Here is a 21,355-nt window from a genome sequence, read left to right as displayed (position 1 = left end):
GGTCCTCCAAGGATCTGAACGTGTTGAGCCACCTGAAGCCCTTGCTAATTTGGCACCCTGAACATGTTCTTGGGTGCAGCATCCGACCTCCCCCCCAAGGTCACATGGTGCACCCGTTTTCATTTGCCAATCCACATGGGAGAGAAAATGGACATCTCAGCTAAATGACCTTAGTCGTTTACGGGCAAATACAAGCACATACTTTAAAATGACCAAGGTCCTTTATGGGTGAGAATGTGTCAATATTTTTTTTTTCTGCATTGGCAAACAAGTTAAAAACACTAACCTGATACTATAATGCACACTTGTGCATAAAATAAATAAAACTGGTTTCAGCTTAGTGCATGAAGTGGGGTGAACATGGTGCGATCTTATCCCTTCAGTTGCAATTTTTTTTATAATTTTAATTTTATTAACCCCCATCTATCCCTAAATTTCGACCAAGTACCCCCTCCCTGACACACAGACTTTGAAACTTCTACTTTGAGCAAATATGATCATTTGTTACACACTGATCTTAGAAAAATCTTATGGATTTAGTAATTTTTTGTCCAAGTTGTGACTTTTTCCAACATTTGTTGACAATAATATGTGAAACGCTAAATATTGTATAGAATATGATATGACACCTGAATTTTATTAATATTCCGTGATGTTTAATGAGTTTTTGTGAAAATTATGACCAAAATCGATAATGTGTTTCTTCTGAAGATTTAATGATGTGTAAACAAACATGCACGTCGGGACAATTAATTGACTTGAAGTAACTTTCACTAGACCATGGTTTCAATACAGGTTATTTCATATGATCCATTCAGAATTACACAACTACCTTAAGATTTGTATTTAATAAGTTATTCCATATTACAAATTTCAAGATTAGTTTGAAACGCTAACATTATGCACTTTATATATAACGTGATACAATCTGTACATTTTGCAGGCCAGAAGAGGAACAGTTTGAGAAAGAAAACATGATGTTTCTAGTTTAGACAATACATTATTCTTTGCGAAAATCAAAATATTTTTGTGCACCATTTTATCTTTCAATAGTGGGGGGAAAGTTTGTAGTGGGCAAAGAGTTTAAAATCAATATGCAATCAACTGTGCAATATAACCAGTACAAATACAAACTATTACTTGTATTATTTTTACTATTTATGTTTTTAGTTTGGCCACACTGCCATGACTTTGTGTAAATGTATACGATATGTACTATCGTTCATTTGAGCTGTTATGCTTTACCATTTAACTGTATTGAGGAAATATTGTTTTTCTGTTAATACCATGTGTTATAAAATAAAATTGATGTATTATTTAAATAAAAGTGTATATATATTTTGTCTTGAAGAGTTCCAATATGTTGGATTGTTATTTAATGTTTTTCGTACATTTACATTTTGAATATTGTATCAGTTTTTCAGTCTTCAAAAATGGAGAATAAACAAATAAGCTAGTATTTGTGTGGTGTTCATTCTAAATGTAGTTTTTCCTTATTAAAATGTTGACATGTGAGTCGTCATGAAGTGTGTTATTAGATCAAAACTTAAGACTTTTGTTTACATGTAAAGTTTAAGTAATTACATTTATGATACAGGGTGTTTAAAAAAGTTACTCAGCACTCAAACCGTTACCTTTTTTGAAACACCCTGTATGTAAACAGTTTTCTAAATGCTTTCCAGCTAATTTTGATTAATTGCAAAGATGAAGGCGAGTGATATAAGGTTTCAGAACACAAGTGGTGCAAGTCCATTCAAGACAGTTTTGAGAAAAAGGCACAATTAAATAACTTAGTACTACTATGCCTAGCTGTTGGAGCACAAACGTAGTGCCTCTAAGACAGTGGCGGTGCTAGGATTAATCACCAAGGTGTGCTGAGGGGGTGCGGAAAGAAATGTAGGGGGTGCAATGGTGAAAATAAGGAAAACCATGAAACAGGCACGCAACCTTTCAAAAATGGGGAGCAAACTGCCAAAATGGGGGGGAGGGGGCAAGGACAGTTTACTTTCCGGTTTAGCATAGTGCGGGGGCAAGTGCACCTCTAATCGCCGCCACTGATTAACAAAAATTACTGACTGATATGAAATTGTATGTGTGAAATATAACTTCAGATTGACATTTAATTTCCATGCAGGCTGTTCACCCCTTGAACTTACATGATGTGTATTAAGTCTTGTATGATACTCCAAGAAAGTGGTTGTACAGTGTAAACATTCAGATACACGTTGTAGTCTTATTGAACTAGGTAGTGAAAGAAAAGTGAAATTATCCTGGTCTTTAAAAACACAATTTTTGAACGTTTTCAATGTAACCAATGGAGGTACCAAATACATAGTACATTCAGTCTGCCACTTCAGGACAAAACGCGAAGTGCACAGCAACTTCGTCTTCGTTAACCCTCAACTGGTGTACTACGTGTCAAAATGCTGGCAAGTGTGAATTTCCGTTTCTATAGTTTGAGTTTTCCTGTAGAAAGGTCTGGTTCTTAGTAGCTGTTTATCATTGCAGTGTGCATTGACAGCAGTTACCGCCTGACACTTGCAGTTGATTGTGTTTGTGTATATTAGCGAGTTTGGGTTAATCTGACCCACAACACATCATTTACGTTAGCATTTTGTGTGGCGTTTGGTGCTATAACGCAAGACGTAAACAAAAATTTGGCCAACGATTGTGACGCTACACGTCGATTCATTGAAAATGAAGAGTCAGATGATAATGTGGAAATTGAAAATGATGTTTCTGAGCTTGTAAGAAGTGCAAATGACCTGTGTGTGGCAAATGTACTGTGAGATTTTGCATATATTGTGACCCAAGTGATGCAGAAAAAAATAACTTCTCAATTCATAAACAATTTATGAATGTCAGTGTTTTTATTCATGTCTGTTTTCTTAATTTCATATACTGAACAATTATCTTGAACATTAGTGAGTTCAGAATTTTAAAGAAAAATATCAGTCTCTGTTAACAAGAAAAAAATGGTGAATAATAGTTGATAATTTTTTGAACATTTTAGTGTGAAGAATTTTAAGCAAAAATGTTTTGTATACTTAATTAACATTAATGTAATCAATAATAATTCAATTTTATAATTATTTGATCATATACTCTCACCCTGGGTCATTTAGACCCGCACCACACTAATAGTGCGACTAAAACCCACCACACCAGTTAAGGGTTAAAATTCCTTCTGCCGCGGTATCCCCAACAATGAATTGTAAAATTTCTTCGTGAACATTATGCCTCTTTCTAACGGGTTTTGAAAAAGCCTGAAATGGTATGTTGAATAGACATGTTACGTGGAACATATACACAGAACGTATTAACAAGAAAACTACCCTTCACGTTGCATTTTTCCCGAACATGACTTGGTCAGTGACTTGGTGATACCTTGAAAGCAGCTGAAATTTTTGCTTCAGTGTGAGGAAGAACAAATAGGTGGGAAATAAACAGTTTATCAACAATCCAAAAGAAAGAAAAAACACAACTTACATTAATCTCTAGGCAATTATCGAAAACTACATACAAACAAACCACTTGAAACAAAGGAAGAAAAAAATCATAACAACAATGCTGAAGAAAGAAGAAAATGGCCGCTGATCTTTATAGAGGCTGCCGCCAGTACAGGAAAGTATGTACGTGTACGTATATCAGCATCTCCTTCAGTGCTTGCCTGATGCATACAATAATAATGGTCTTACTTCAGTACCTAACATTCGACGCTCTATGTGACGACATGACATAATATAACACTCTAAGGGTTAGTGTTTTCAGTTGAACGTAGGGGGTGCGGAAGAAAATTAAGGGGTGCACAAGCACCCCCTCGTCCCCCCCTGGTGTCACCCTTGTTCTATGAGCAGAAACTTGAACCTTAGGAGATACTTACTTCTAGCATTGAAATGTTGATACTTCACACCTCTAAGTTGTACATGTAACTCCATTTCCACAAAAAGTGGAGTTAGGTCACTTGCGCTCTGAACCTCTCACATGATGAAACTGATTTAGGGACACTCAAGGAACACTTATGCCCAGATTAGGATTTGAACCTAGATATCTTGGATACATCTTTCTGGACATTTTAATAACAAACAAATACCATAAGAACCACATCATTGGTTGTTGAATTAAGGTTTACAGTTATAACTAGAGAGCACATTTTTAGGTGCTTAAAAACTGATAAATATTTATTTATGTTCTAAAGACAATGGAAATATGTGGCTAAAAGTTTAAAATATTTCCATTCAAAATTACCAACTGGCACTCACTTTTTCATGTTCACACACAGATCTGATTTCTTGCACAGTTTCTTTGTAATCCTGTGGAAGGTAGTGTTTATGTAATGTGGATTCATTGGGTGGTGCAAATTTAATGTACTGTGACAGGAAGTTCTTCAGAACCAGTTGTTTATTTTCTTCAGTGGGGTGTCCGCTGCAACAAATGTTCAACTCAAATCTAAATAATATTTTGAACATACAACGTCCTTCTATTGAACATACTGGGGCTTATATTAGCACTTGTCGTGAACATATTCGCAATGTTTGTTTCCTGACATTTTCTGTGATGCTTGAGAACGCTGTTCTGCATGTATTACCTTGCCACATGGTTGACAAAGCAACACTCGCAGTAGAGACCAGTATGTTTTGGATTCCCCAATACGGTAGTAATTTACTAATTTATCACAAATTTGGTCTATTTTATGCATTAACTCCAAAATATGTATTTGCACATACATATTATTTCGAAACTTTATTTTGTCTGGAATGTCTAAAATATGTACATTTTATGTTCTTTCCCTAGAAATGTGTTTTACGTGCTAAAAATAAAAGTATGCATTTTTATGTAAAATAAGATTTCTCAGCAGCCTTTTGGTCGGCACTCCAACCGAGCAGTGACGTGCGGTGACGTCGACGCTTGGGGTAGCAATGAGTGGCGTGCCCAACGGGTCATAACCCCCCCTCCCCCTTTAGGGCACAGCATTCCTAAAAGAAGAACGTCAAATACAGGAAAAATTGCAAAGTTAGGAATGAGTACCAAAAATTGTACACATAACTTCCACCCACTTTCGAAAATTAAAAACGATTTGATTTGACTACTGAGCCAGTCGGATTTGAATCTCGGCTTGGCAATGGGTGATCTTTGTGTGTCCCTTCATCAATTCTATCGTATCGTCTTCGCGATTAGCCAAAAATGGCAGAAAGCGAAGTAAAATAAACCAAATCAAACAATCAATCAATCAATGATTTGATTTGATTCGCTTTTTTGACATATTTGGTTAATCGCGAAGATGATACGACAAAATTAATGAAGGGACAAACAAAAAGAACACCCATGTCCAGGTACGGGTTCGAACCCGGAACTCCTGGTGTTGTAGCGCGTTGTGGTAACCACTCCCCCCCCCCCCCCCGGTTGGTTGGTTGATTTGACGTTTTAAGTCCATTTTATACACAGAAAGGCTAATCGGGACTAGACCTATAGTTTAATGTGGGATCCGAACTACTATATACCTCCATCGGGTACAGATCCGGGACCACTCGCACTCCCCACGGAGGTCGGCCGACAACAAACATGTGAGGAAGGCGCTAACCATTCGGATACGTGGGTATCGGTAAAGCAAACTGCATTTTTCCTGAGTAGTATTTTTCAATTGATTTTTTAAAATACCATCTTTATATATGATTAACGTTGTTTTCAAAAATTTTGCATTGCTTGATTTCCTTAATTTCCCCATCTCACGATCTCGTTACTGAAGGATCCGGGCTCGAGCCCTGGCCTTTGCATGAGTGTTTCTTTGCAACCACTCTTCACCCGTTTAATCAACGTTCATCGTCATGGCAGAAATTAGGTAAAGTGATGGATGAGAGAAGAAAATACAAACAATTCCTTCCCAGTGCATCTGCAGGGCACTGTGAAATCAGGAGCCTAGAATTCTCTGTTCATGATTGTTCCTCACGACTTTCCAAGCTCTTAGCTACTTATTCCGATTAAATCTATACAGCTAGAAAAAGCGATGGGTAATAAAACACAACTTTAAACAAACCTTTTTTCTACTTTCTTCAATTATATTCATTTGGCTTTTTGAGTTCTGGGATACATTTTTCATTTCTAATTTTTTCATTATTCACTGCAGGCAGAGTACAACACATAAGAACAAGAATGCACGCTCGTCATGAATTCCGGCCTGAATTGTTCTTTGTGAGGTCGTTCATCAGTTTCATCATATCATCCATTACTCATCCTCATTTTCGCGATAACCAAATGTGGCAGAAAAGCGAAGTAAAATAAACAAAACCAACAACAAGAAGTAGAACGAGCGTTCACTTGCCCAAATAAGTACATCCGTATTTATGATTGTTTAGCTTATCCATTGTTTTATTGGAGGCCAAGAGATTAGTATATTTAAATAAAACACTACTAAAACGAGAACAAGAGAGAGCGTGAGCAAGTATTTGGTAATTAATCATTATATATTCCATATTTTAAAAAAAGCATAGCCTAACATTTTTGTCTGCACATAAGACGTTTCAATTGCATAAATAATAAAAGTACATCCCATATTATACAACGTGTAAAAAGTAGTGTAAATACAGAGAACAGAAGTACTGCAGAGAAATTTCCCCTTAGTTCTTTAGAGGATTTACAAAGGAAGCGAAGGGAATCCAATCCCCTATCTGTCCTATAGGAGATAGACTAGAGGACCTGAAAGCACGGGCTTTCAACCATTGGAGCGGGGGCGAGGGGGCAAGGAAGGTAGAAGCAGAAATCTTCCCTTTCCCTTCGAAAACCCGTTTCTACCTAGAACTGTGAGGCGGAGAAAGAGCGAGCTAGGCCGCTGAACGCACCGAGGGACGAAAAGCGCGTGAAAAAAAGTGTTGCATATGAAGTGTGGCTTCAACAAAACAATAAATATTGTGATTTGAAAATAATTAGAGATTTGAGATTGATTGAACTATCTCTGCTAGACTAGCTACTCCTCAGTGCACGTCACTGCAACCGAGTATGGCCAACTTCCGAAGCAACAACACAAAATGTTTCTACCTAAAAATTCACTCCCTAGTTAGAACAAATTATTATCTTCCATGGTGAAATCCAACTTACCTTGTAAGCAGACAATTAAAAGATGAAGAACGAAACAAATTAAACAAATTGAAAGCAAATGCAGCCTCTTCCAACCTGCACATTTGCCCTGAGAAAGGATGAAAGCTTGGTATTGTTTCATGCTGTAGCTTTTTGATATTCTGGATACAAGGTCAATCTGAATTTTATGATTGTTCGAGCACGTGGCATAATTTCTTTTTATATATAAATTCAATCAGTTTCCCAGATTACTTTTGCAGTTAACGACATAATTTTGCTTCTTTATACAAAATCCTCTTACACATTTCTTCTAAACCAATAAATAACTAATAAAGTTCACACCATGGTATTCAGTTTTTACAAGCTATGCTGCACTTTTATTTACAATGCAAACAATAATATAATTTTTTTTAAAAAAGCATACAAAATATGTTACAAAATAAAGCTTATGTATTACACATTGTAAAATTTGCACTAACAAATATCAAAATACTTTATAAATAACTAATTATACTGTAATACCTTAAGTAAAAAAAGACAATTTTGGATTAAAATTACATCATGAGATCCAAGTGTTTAGGCACAAGAGACATGTGGTATATGTCCATGTATAAGAGGGTTCAATTTGTATTTAATAGAATAAGAAAATACATATTTTTTGTTTTGCACTACTTCATCAAGTGGGTGTCAAGGCACGTGTTTTCTATTTGAAAGGTCCATTCAATTGTAGTGGAAACGCTTGTAGTGGGTGTGCGTAGAATACGAACTAGGTTTGAAAAGTGACGAAACATGTCAAAACTGATTAGTACTGTATTATCTAAGTTAATTCAAAATAGGAATGCACTGTGGTTAACATTATTTGCTAATTGTGATGAGGATGAGTGATGAGGGGGCAATCACATGGAACAAACATTCCAAGGAACTTCCGTGTTGAGATCGACAGACGACCACTTAAATGTACATGGCCACCAAGCCTGCGATATGAACATGTAGTTTGTAAAATAAATGGTTTCTTTTTCAAGCAGAACCCATTGGTTATATGCACTTATTTAGGAGATGAATGAATCACCACAGAACATGGGGTTAGGTGGAAGAACAGCCACAGGCTGAACCTCGCCCTTCAATAAAGGAAAATTGAAATCTAAGGAAAAATTTGCAATTTTATATTGGATTGGGTGAATAATAGTAGCAATATATTACATATCAGAATTTTATCAATATCTGAAAAAATTCTGCATTGAACAATCTGCAATAAAAACCAGAATCCATAGTATTGTTTTCATCTTAAAGGTAACACCTGTACGAGTTGATTTTTTTTCCTGTTAAATAGGGATGAATGAAGCCCAGATTTTTATGTAAACTAAAGCATGCAAAATATGTAGCAAAAATCATTGAAATATATATATTAAAAAAAATATGCAACTACATTATTATTTGCAAAATATGGCAATACTGCAGAACAAAATACACATTGATCTTGAAACAAAGAGTAAGTGAAAGTGTTGCCACAATCTGATAAAAATTAGCAAATTTTGGGAGAAATAATATTTTGAATATTTGTCCCACATACCTATCTGCATTACTCAATGAAAGCTAAAGGAATGGTACAAATGTCTTATTTTATGTACATACAAAAATATGTAACATGAAATTCATGTATATCATTCCTAACATTGTAATTTGCTTTGCTACATAAGAAGTGATGAATGTGGTAGAACGTCAGCATTTGAAAGACTAAAACATTGAAACAAGAACAGACAACAAATTGAAACAAGAACAGACAACAAATACCACATGCAAAAAGTCTGACCTGTTTATAGCTTATTACTAGAGACTGGATTTTAAAGGGAAAAGTATTACTCTAAAAAGTACCTTATTTGTGCACTCCACTAAAAATATTTTAAATGAAAGCACAACATGTACCATCCCATGTAAAAAGGGATACATTAAATTCCGTATGAAGTAAAAAATGCAAGAAATTTAATGTATCCCTTTTTACATATGATGGTATACATGTTGTGCTTTCATTTAAAATAATATTTTTAGTGGAGTGCAAAAATAAACTATAGTCCTTTTTCATTACCTTTTTTTTAAGGAACAGCAAATAATCTTACAATCTGTTTCAATTAAACCTTCCTTGAAACAGCTTACCGCATTCCATAGCTTCCTGCCAATTGTGTCCGGCTTCGGCATTTCACTGACACTTGAATACTGTCGTCACTGTCACACAGTAAAGTTACAACTATTCTAAAAAACACTTCACAAACAGATTCGTACACTTTCAACCCAACAGGCATGCTGCTTACAATGCATTTCTTGCAGCATAAGACCAGATCGCATTGTTTCAACAATCGCTGCGCTGCAACTTACTCCCAACACTCATGGAGGAAAGGTAAGGTAGAAGGCGTTTGTTCTTTCTTTCCTCTAAGCTGCACCAAATGGACAATTATTGAATGTTTTGTTCAGGGAAAATTCAGTTGTACAAAATATTTGAGATCTCAATAAAGGGACCAAGGAAGAAGTTTTTTTGAAAAAAAAATGAAAAAAAAGGAAAGTAGGCTGAAAAAGTAGTCAATAAAGGGACCAGAAAGAAAAAAGGTTTTTAAAAAAGCAAATGTGGGCTGAAAAAGGAAAAACAGGGGAAATCAAAACCATGTAATCTTGCTGGTGGAAGACAATTATCAACACTGTTGTTACTTATTCCATGATCCGGGTTGAAAAAAAAAAAAAAAGGAATTCCCTTTAAAATCTGGTCTCTACTTATTACAATATTTGCCAGTCTATAAGATGCACATGCGTTACAAGGCCTCCTCTTTTTGGACACATTTTTGAGGAAAAAGCTTTATCACTTATTATAATTAATGTACAGTATTTTGAATATAAAGTAACATGTAGGTCTACTTTCAACAAATAACTTACCTAATCTAACTAGGAAAGAATACATTTTTAATCTTCTTCATCATACATCACAAGGAAATTGTCTAACTTAGAAGAGAGAAAATTTCCAGAAATGGAGGTAATGAAAAACGCACCCACCGTTTTTCAGACCTATTTTTAAAGGGGAAAAAATGTGTCTTATTCGCCGACAAATACGGTATATGCTAACACACAAGAAAATGTTGAACATCAATATGTACAAGAATATGTACTTCTTTTTGCTAAGATTTGTGTGAAAAGTTTCCATATAGGCTATTTAAGAAAGCTAAGGGTGGGATAATGCCTCCTTACCCCATAAGGATCACTGTTACATCCATATACTGTAGTTGCCAACCCTGCATAACCTTTTAATAGCAACCTAAAGATTTAGGTTTTGTAAAATTATGCCTGTTGGTTGACCTTTGCTGAGCTTTTGTTCGATATCCTTCTGTGTACCAAGTAGATCCATACTTTTAATATCGAAAGGATATTTCTCGGATACATTATTAATTTTCTCGTTAATTATTGCATATTCCTCATTGGTCTTTGGAGCCAAAATATTGTCGGATGGAAGATCACATTCTGTGTCTGGTAATACATTTTCCTTCAAATTGTTTTCTGCTGTCTTATTGCATGCTTTCACAACTCTCGGACACTTGTCCAAAGTTTCCTGAATCTGCTTGATTCTCGACGTGAATTCCCTGCCGTTTCTGCAGTCTAGCACATTCTTGTATTTCGCCATTGTGATTGCCCCAGATTTCACATCGTGTATGTAATTCACCATGCGATTGAAATCCTTCAGAAGTTCGAAAGAGCGCAGGTTGACGACTTCTTCCGGGATGTCGGCCACGGTACAGTACGGTAGCAAGACTGTGAAGAATTTGGTCGACTGACTCTCGAGAAATTTCTGTTTCAGGAACGTCAGGCCTAGCTCGTACAGGTTTCTGTAAATGACTTCCGGAACTTGCTGCAGGTACATCGGGGAAGGCACGACCATGATGCAATCAGCCTCGGCAAACGCATTGCTGAACCATGCAAATGGGTCCTGGAAACATGAGTAAATTAATGTTTTTTGTTGCAAGTAATTGGAATGTATTCACAAGGACATTTGTATTTACAATTTCATTTACATTCATTAATGATTGAGTTTTGTTTTAAGTGCACTGTTTGTTTAAGTTAGGCTAATTGGGACTCGACCTACACTATGTGCCTTCACTAGGTATCGAACCTGGGACTCTCTTTCATTCATGATTGATTTGCAAATACTGGCATTCAAAGTACAGAGTGCCGACATTCATCAGATATATTATCACAGCTACAATACCAGGGGTCCCAGGTTCAATTCCAGGCATGGGTATTCTTTGTGAGTGTCCCTTCATCATATTATCACTCATTCTCACAGTTAGCCAAATGTGGTAGAAAAGTGACACTAAATATAAAAAATCAAATCAAAGTACAGTGTGTGTCAAAAGTCTCAGAACCCTAAATTTGATGCTTCGAACATGAAAATTAGTATGAGATATCCACACTGAGGTTTGTAAAACCTCACTATTTAGATATTTCTTTCATGCTTTTGATTACCAGTTCATTCCATACACAAAATTCTAGAAATTGACTAACGGGTCCATGCCAATTTTCAGCCAGAAAGAGATTGAGAAAGTGTCACAGTCATAATTTACTTATACATAAAATTTCCTTACCTTACTTTTTGATTCAGGAATACTCAATTCATCCATTTGGACATTTGTCTGGCAGCTATTCTGGAGAAACTCCACAAATAATCTCACAGCCTTCACATGCAGTTCATGCGTTGGTTTGTATATCAGCAGCACATTTGGTTTGCTTTGGTAATCTGCAATTAAAACAAGTATTGTAAAGACAGGTGAGTTACAACTGAGTTAGTACCCTTTCCAAGCAAATGTGTTTATTTGAATTGAAGGGTTCTCAGTAAAACAAGGTAAGAGAAATTTTGGTAATTATTGAGTTTCTTATGCAGAAAGGTTGTTGGAAGCTATGATGTAGATAATGTTTTTTCATCTTGAGTTTTCAAATTTCAGAAGGGATCGATGAGTCCAATGCAAATTGCATGGCATGGCAATTTAAATCAGAAATTTGAAGAATTCCTCTTTTTACTTTGTATCTCAATAATGACTAAAATGTAACATTTTTTTTTATTCCCAAGCCCTTCAATTATCTTTCCCTCATATTTTCATGCATTGCCTTCATTTGGGCATTGTGCTGCTTGATGCATGCCCATGTAAGAGCCGGAATCATGACATCCTGCCGATGAAACTGGATTCATACAACTCCTCAACTCAAGTGCACAGATTCATTTTGTTTCAATTAAAATACTTCACAATTGCAAGTACTTTTGTCACAGAAGATATTGAAACTGTTCTCCTTATATTGGCATACATTTTTCACATCTTTTGAGAAAGTTTATTTATAAATCGCCTCCTCACATTTCTGCCCAAGTTTGTTAAAAAAAAAAAAAATCTTTGTTCTAAAGTGTATTTATGCTGCAACATTATAACATCATTAACAACATGCAACACTTATCACCTTAGCAAACTACAGAGAAACAAATATGAATCTTCCTTCATGACACATTCAGCCATACATAGAGGCCTGCAAATTTCTTTTTTGACGAAAACACGAAATATGAAATAACATGTTGTAATGTTCATTTTTTATGTTTCTGAAAGGTGAGAGGTGCATTTTTCTACCCTGTGTTGTCACGAAATAATGCGAAATATACTCTTAAACACGAAATTTACCATTTATACACCGACACACTTTCTGAAGTCTGAAGTATCCTGAGAGTTATGCAATTCACGGAAAATTGATTGATTCTGCTGTAAATATTTGAGAAGTAAAAATGGACCCCTTTACATAGGAATAAACTTAATACTCTGGTAACTACATAAATGTGCTATTAGAAGGGATAAGTTTATTTTGTGTAATAAGTGCAGTTTTAAATCAAATTTAGGATTATATTCACAATTTTAAAACCAAAATGTCATTTTATATAGCACTTTTGATGTGATTATTCACCGCTATAACACCAAAACTTTATTTTATTTACCGCTTTTGAACCCGAAATCAACTCTGTTTTTGTACCGAAATTTTGCTTTTTTATTTACCAAAAATATGTGCCTCTAGCCATACAAAATCAAATACTAACATTCATGGCAGACAGAGATATGCCATGTTCCAATGACATGAATATAGTCTCGATAACATAGTTGTCGACTAAGGCATCATGCTTTGGGCAGGTTTGAGTCTCCTGGGCAAAACGGAACAACCTTCCTCCCGAGATTTCGGTTTGTGTATAGGACCGGTGACCACCCACCATTGGGAGGAAATTGGAAAATTACGAATGAGTAGCGTAACCTGGTCATGGAAACGTACAACAATGACTGGGGTTAGTCACGCTGACTCCACATCACCCCATAACTGGTTGGGTGATCTCCCACCTCAGCAGGTGGTCAATAGGCAGGCCCTGGTTCTCATGGGCTTTTACGCCACTGGTTAAACATCGTTGTTGATCTGAGTTAGCTCTATGGTGTTCCACAGTGCACTTATCAAGTTAAACTTCACAAACATCAGCTTAGAAAGATACCAAATGCACCATGTGCTTGAGTTGAGAGGACACACACACATCCTTTTCTTGTCGGCAAGCAGAGTGGTTCTAAGTGGCACATGGGCAGATGCTCGAGTGGCACAATGCCCAAATGAAAGCACTGTACACGAGGTTAAAATTTTCATGAAAATTAATTGTAATCTTAGATACTCATTAGAGCAAAAAAAGGTCTACTTGAAGTTCATGCATCATTAAAGTAACAAAATGAGTTACTTTCTCAGAAAAGTAATTGTGGGTCAGTTACTTTGCAAGTTAACTTTCTGGAGATTACTATATATTTCGAGGGAAACTGGTAGCCGCAGGACCCAAAACACCAGATGATGCATTCTCTTAGCCCCTCAATGATTGCATAGTGGTAATGTTGTCACCTTGTAATAAAGAGTTCTATACCTGGCAGAGGCACCCAGTAGTTTGGATCCCACTTACAACTGTAGGTCCAGTCCCGATAGCCTATCTGTGCATAAAATTAACTTGAAAAAAATTCAAAACATTCTTCTTTTTGTTATTTGGTGTCACTTTTCTGCCAATTTCAGCTAATCGTGAAACAAGACATTTTTTTAAAAAAAAAATTATTGTGTCATAAAATTGATGCTTATAAGTACATGAAAAAGTCAATAGCAGAATAACAGAATAACCATATTTGGCATTTCCAGCAATTTTCACATTTTAAAATATTTGTATGAAATACCTTGGCTTTTGTTAATCATGGGTCAGTTTCCTGGACTTTCTAGAATTTCAAGAAAAGTGCGAATCCCTAAGTTACAAGCTAGTGTTTTTATTATTATTATTATTATTATTATTATTATTATTATTATAACCTGTGGCGCAAGTCCTTAAGGGTCAGGGCTAACCTCTGACTGCCTGCCTCATTTCCCAGCAGAGGTGGGCAATCATCCAACCCGTTACGGGGTGACGTGTGGTCAACACAACGATCCCCCAGTCATCCTCGTAGGTTTCTGTGACCTGGTTACGCTACTCACTCGTAGTTCCATAATTTCCTCACAATGGTTAGTAGCCACCGGCCCCATACAATGGCTGAAATCTCAGGAGACTCGCTGGGCCCAAAGCCTGACACCTTAGACCGCAAGGTCATGATGCGAGACTGGTATAAATATTGTTTTCGTACAATTATTAATAAATAACTAGTCCATTACATAATGATTGAAAAACTCAACAACTTACCTCTTCTTCTACCAAAAACCTTCCACATCACAATTGATGCAAGGGTGGCGAGTACTATAATGGAACATACCAAAAGCAAGATGTACGTGGTTGGTACACGATTTTCTGCAAAACAAAACAAACTCATTTATAATATTAATATGCAGGACTGGAAGTAGAATTACAGTAAACCAAGAAAATAAAAAGGAATACACTATGAACATATAATGAAATATTATGCTAAAAATTTGAAATTACCACTTTAAAAAAGTTTTTTGATTTTAACTGTTTGGGATTTCTACTTAATGGAAATAATTTAATCCAGAAGGGTAAGATAGGAAAATAAAATAAAGCATAATATGCAAATGGCAAGCTTTTAAGATCAAATTTAGTTAATAAAAACATTAAAATGAAACATACATGATGTAGAAAAACTGTAGTGACATTTTCATCTGATACATGAATCCTCTAATGAGAGAGATCAGAATCAACTCAGGATTTTTGAGAGAGAGAAAGATATTCTTAAAAAGGTACAGTATTGGCCAAATTATTGGACTCATTGTAAAAAAAGAAGCACATTTCCTTGTTTAGAAAGTGTTCTAACTAAACATATTTTACCATTGTTATAACTTTTTATGGGATTAAACTGTTTGTCTGCTTCAATATAATCTTGTTTACAGTGTCCCAAGAATAGGTGGCCACAGGATTCTTTGCACATTCGCCAAAATGCCTGGAACAATACATACATTGTTTACCTTGTTATTGATGCTATTTGCTTGTTTATAACAAAAGAAATAATATTAATTCTGATTGTTGTAAGGGTGTTCTTTATTTGTAACTTCGGAGCAACATGTAATTTCATAAACCACATGGTTTGAAGTTTAGAAATAAGAGTGACAGAGGAATTGTACACAAGCAGTGATTAAAACGGGCTCGAAAAGAGCCAAAGGTGAACATGCAAAGTACTGACAGTACTTGCAGTGTAACACCATTAAGCCTTGTTTCCATGATTATGAAAAACTAAATATGCTGACCAAGGCAGTAATTTATTTTATTAAAAACATAAACTAACGTAACATTTCAACCTTCTAGCAAGGTCTTCTTCAGACTCTGTATCAAGTACAAAAGTAACCAGATACAACAAAAAGGCATTATATATACACAAACATTACTCCCTCCATACTATTTAGAAAGTTGTTTGGAACTTTCTAGCAGATGACTTTCACTTGCCAACTTTACTTTCACCTAAAAGGCTAAACACAATTACTTCCATATAGAATGTGGTTGGACTTTTAATCTCATGCTCTTTTCCCTTCATTTTTCTTCCTTCTCCTCTCCTCTTTCTCTCTTGTCCTTTCCACTCTTTCCAACATCTTCCATTCTTTGTTTAACTTCAGTCCCCCATTCCAGGTCATTGTGTCTTCTTCACCTTTCTTCTCTATTTCCTTGGCTTCCTTCCATTTTCTCACTAGCATTCTCTTCTCCCTTCCTATCTGCTTAGCCTCATCCCACTCTATGTCATGTCCTGTTTCTCTCGTGTGTTTAAATATTGCATTTCTCTCTCTCTTAAGTCGTACATCATCCCTATGTTGTTTCAACCTGTCTTTCAGCCTTTTTTTCGTTTCTCCTATGTACACACACACTGACATTCTTTACATTTCACTTCGTAGATAATCCCTTCCTCTTCCTCTTCTCTGTTTTCCTTTTTCTTGTTAGCATTCCTCGCTATTCCTAAGATGCTTCTCCCTCGCTTCCTGTAAGTTTTAATTCCCGCTTTCCTAAGCACTTTGCATATCTTTTCTGTGGTCTTCCCCATACTCCTTATTCCAAACATTCTCTCCTATTTTTCTTTCTCTTCCAATTCTCCCCTGCCTGTTTTCTTACTTCTTCTGTTTATGTCCAGTCTATCCTGCTTGTCATAGCCATTCTTTTCCAGCTGTTTCCATAGGCTATTTATTTTGCCTTCTTTTTCACATTCTTTCATGCATATTTTCTTGATTGTGTCCTCCATATTCTTTATAAAATTTCTTTTTGTCACCTCACTTACATCACTTCTTTTGTGGCAGAATACCCCTGCTGCACACTTCTTCTGATGCCAAACGGTTCCAATTTCTTGTCCTCTTTTCCTTTTCATCAATATATCTAGATAGCTTAACTTGTCTTCTTCTATTTCAAGTTCCAATAATATCCCTCTTTCTTCATCTTGAATTTCTTTGGCAAAAATGTCAAGCTGCCTCTTCGTTCCCTTCCTTATGCCAAAACAGTCGTCCACATATCTGCAAAACAGAATTATTTTGTCACCTCCCTTTTCTATCACTTTCTTTTCCCATTCATTCATAACCAATTCAGCCAATGCTGGGCTTAGACTGGAACCTATATTTAGTCCTTCACTCATTAACATTATTTTATCTCCCATTATACTGTAACCGTTATTCCAAATGGTTTCCAGCGCCTTCACTACCCTTTCACTATCCCATTCTCCTATAATTTCTTGTCCCATTCTCTTTTTAATAATGTCCAAAACGTGTCCCCTCTTGATGCTCGGGAACATACTTTTCACGTCTAAGCTAAACATTGTCGTCTTCATCTCATTTAACTTAAGAAATTTTATAAAGAATATGGAGGACAGAATCAAGAAAATATGCATGAAAGAATGTGAAAAAGAAGGCAAAATAAATAGCCTATGGAAACAGCTGGAAAAGAATGGCTATGACAAGCAGGATAGACTGGACATAAACAGAAGAAGTAAGAAAACGGGCAGGGGAGAATTGGAAGAGAAAGAAAAATAGGAGAGAAGGTTTGGAATAAGGAGTATGGGGAAGACCACAGAAAAGATATGCAAAGTGCTTAGGAAAGCGGGAATTAAAACTTACAGGAAGCGAGGGAGAAGCATCTTAGGAATAGCGAGGAATGCTAACAAGAAAAAGGAAAACAGAGAAGAGGAAGAGGAAGGGATTATCTACGAAGTGAAATGTAAAGAATGTCAGTGTGTGTACATAGGAGAAACGAAAAAAAGGCTGAAAGACAGGTTGAAACAACATAGGGATGATGTACGACTTAAGAGAGAGAGAAATGCAATATTTAAACACACGAGAGAAACAGGACATGACATAGAGTGGGATGAGGCTAAGCAGATAGGAAGGGAGAAGAGAATGCTAGTGAGAAAATGGAAGGAAGCCAAGGAAATAGAGAAGAAAGGTGAAGAAGACACAATGACCTGGAATGGGGGACTGAAGTTAAACAAAGAATGGAAGAAGATGTTGGAAAGAGTGGAAAGGACAAGAGAGAAAGAGGAGAGGAGAAGGAAGAAAAATGAAGGTAAAAGAGCGTGAGATTAAAAGTCCAACCACATTCTATATGGAAGTAATTGTGTTTAGCCTTTTAGGTGAAAGTAAAGTTGGCAAGTGAAAGTCATCTGCTAGAAAGTTCCAAACAACTTTCTAAATAGTATGGAGGGAGTAATGTTTGTGTATATATAATGCCTTTTTGTTGTATCTGGTTACTTTTGTACTTGATACAGAGTCTGAAGAAGACCTTGCTAGAAGGTTGAAATGTTACGTTAGTTTATGTTTTTAATAAAATAAATTACTGCCTTGGTCAGCATATTTAGTTTTTCACTTGCAGTGTGTATAACAATGCAATGTGTATCACAAAACCTTAAATCTGTCAAATTTCTCTACCTAAAGTGAGTTTATCTGTGTTTCATTTTTTCAACTAATGAGTCCAATAATTTGGCTAATACTGTATATGACCAGTAAAAGAAATAAATCAAGTCTTGAGAATATGAGATGTTACAGAACTGAAACATACGTATAATAACTGGATCTGATGCCGTACGATGTATTAAAACCCAATGAATAAAGTGACTTGGACATGTAACATGTATAAAGAATGCTCTCTACATGACTAAATAAAAAAAAAGAAGTGGGAAAGTGGGAAGGATTGGATTTCATTGGTAGGAATGCGACATTGCAATGGATAGATGTGTATGAAGACCTAAGCCAGCTACATGTAAGAAATTTAAAATTTTAAAGAACCTCGTGTACTACAAGAAGACATGGGATGACTTTGTTAACTCACGATCAGTTGCGGGTGAGTACTGCTCTCACTTTCAATATTAATTAGACATCATTTTAACAGTATTTAAAAAATTGGTCTGTGGTGCTCTCTAGCTGACTTTTTGAGTGTCAGGAGTAAACTCGCATTCTTATGGGATGACACAAACAGGAGTATGAGAGAGGCCATTGTTGTGGAAGGAGCGTTGTCAGAGTAAGCGCACAATTCACCCACAACTGACCACGTTACATTGTCTGTCATTTTGACTGGTGCATTATTTAGTCAATAAATCTAGGCTGTCTCTCAGCGGCGGCGACAGGATTAATCATCTAGGGATGCTGAGGGGGTGCAAAAAGAAATTTAGGGGGTGTGATGCTGAAAATAAAGAAAGCATGAGATGTGCATGCAACCTTTCCCAACTGGGGGAGCAAGATGCCAAAACTGAGGGGGGGGGGGCTGTGCCTCCTTGCCCTACCCCTGGACATCCATAATGATATGTATTATGTCTTATACTCCAAGAAAGTGGTCATACAGTGTAAACATTCAGATACACGTTGCAGTCTTGTTGAACTATGTAGTGAAATAAAAAATGAAATTACCCATGCATTTCAAAATACAAGTTTTGAATCTTTTCAATGTAACCAATGGAGGTACAAAATACATGGAATGGGCGTGTGCATGAAGGCATGAAGGCATGAGGGGCAAATGTCCCTTAATCATGGACATCCGCAGATTTTTCCACAGAGGGGAAACCAAGGTTTTTTTTTTTTTCGGGGAGGTAAATGAGGCATATTACCCCGATAATAGTGATGCTCCCCAATAAAACGCCATTTGAATTTGTAATTATTGTGTTCCTGCATTCACATTATAATAACTAATGTAAATTACTGTGACTGAAATCAAATTACACGTGAGAAATATGTACTTTTATGTTGACATTCGTTTTCTAAAGGAAAAGTGTGGCCGTCCTTGCCTTACAGCCGCTATATTATTATGCCTTCTAGAAATTTAGTGCAGAGAAATCTAATCGTAGTTATTAAATGATATTTTGCTCTTAAAGAAAGTGAAGCATTTTCAATCTGATGAAAGTTCAAAGGAACTAAGGGAGGGGGAGTTCATTATTTCCTATGAAATTGAAGTACTATCTCACTTTGTGGATCACAACACACACCCCTGTTTCATACCCATCGCTACAATAAAATAGTGAGATGAATTGAGGTTTTCTTACCCAACTGATCTTTCATCAAGACTTCCCCCTTCCCTAATCAGAGTGTCTGTGCACGCCTATGGTACATAGTAAGTATGTAAGTAAGAAGTAAGAATGTACCTTCCGTCTGCCACTTCAGGACAAAATGCAAAATGCACAGCAAGTTCGCCTTCATCAAAATCCCTTCTGCCGCACTATCCCAGAACCGAACAACGAACTGTAAAATTTATTCGTGAACACTAAGCCTCTTCCTAACAGTTTTCGAAAAATCCTGAAATGGTTTACCAGACATGTTAAGAGGAACAAATACATAGAACATATTAACAAGAAAACTACTCTTCACGTTACAACTTGCATTAAATAATTGCCGGAGCACGACTTGGTGGTACCTTGAAAGCAGCTGCAATTTTTGCTCCAGTGTGAGGAACAACAAGTAGGTGGGGAAAAAAGCTGTTTATTAACAATGCAGGAAAAGAAAACAACATAACTCACATTAAGAAATAGGCAATTATCGAAAATCACAAACAGACTACTTGAAGAAACAAAAGAAGAAAAAATCAACAACAATGCTGACAAAAGAAAAAAAAACGGAAGCTGATTTTTAGACACTCTAAAGGTTAGTGTTTTCAGTTGAAGGTAGGGGGTGCTGAAGGGGGTGCAGAAGAAAATTAAGGGGTGCGCAAGCACCCTCTCATGCCCCCTGGTGCTGCCCCTGCTGTCTTTAGTGAGATTTTGTACCTATATGTTTTTGCAGTGGTCGAAAGTAGCATGCTACTTGTAGCGGCGCTACTGTAGCTAGCTACTAAATTTGTAGCTGTAGCTGTAGCGGCGCTACATTTTGAAAATTGTAGTTGTAGCGGTAGCGAAGCTACAAAATTCCTGTAGTTGTAGCGAAATTATCGCTACAGCTACATTTCTTCTCAGCATTTTGAGGTAAATTTTGAATGTGGCAACAGCATTAAAAAAATCGACAATAACGCTTACTTTTGCAGGAGGTTCATAAAGACAAAATCTATTACATGGAAATACGGATAATGTAGATTATAAATATTTTGATATCACAGTATATGTATCCGCGTAATTTATTTCATTAGTATCATAATAATTCTAATATCCAGATAAATAACTGACATATATGAATATATTCCTGCTAACAGCTACTTTTTTTAGGATTTTGGAAAAATGCCTCATTTGTGGCACCCCTGGAAAAAAATACCTCGTTTGCGCCACCCTGGGAACATATATTGTGGATATCCTTGGTATAAGAGGCAGCAAAATGTCATTAATTACTGTGTAAAACA

At 36.2% G+C, this 21,355-nt stretch overlaps 1 protein-coding gene across 1 annotated transcript in view; it reads right to left on the bottom strand.

Moving 5' to 3' along the window:
* Nucleotides 1-7,507: 7,507 nt before the first annotated feature.
* LOC145997387 (uncharacterized) overlaps nt 7,508-21,355 on the bottom strand; it is a 35,538-nt gene continuing 21,690 nt past the window's right edge. The window contains exons 6-8 of the mRNA XM_083134375.1: nt 14,813-14,917; nt 11,688-11,839; nt 7,508-11,032 (exon numbers count right to left, since the gene is read on the bottom strand). Coding sequence (XP_082990501.1) covers nt 10,367-11,032; nt 11,688-11,839; nt 14,813-14,917 — 923 coding nt within the window. The 3' untranslated portion in view covers nt 7,508-10,366. The remainder of the gene's footprint in view (nt 11,033-11,687; nt 11,840-14,812; nt 14,918-21,355) is intronic.

The sequence above is a fragment of the Lepisma saccharinum genome, chromosome 13 (assembly GCF_977018435.1).
Source record: "Lepisma saccharinum chromosome 13, izLepSacc3.1, whole genome shotgun sequence".
NCBI classification, from domain to species: domain Eukaryota; kingdom Metazoa; phylum Arthropoda; class Insecta; order Zygentoma; family Lepismatidae; genus Lepisma; species Lepisma saccharinum.
The sequence above is the reverse complement of the archived record's forward strand: the minus strand, read 5'-3'. Positions and strand labels throughout refer to the sequence as shown.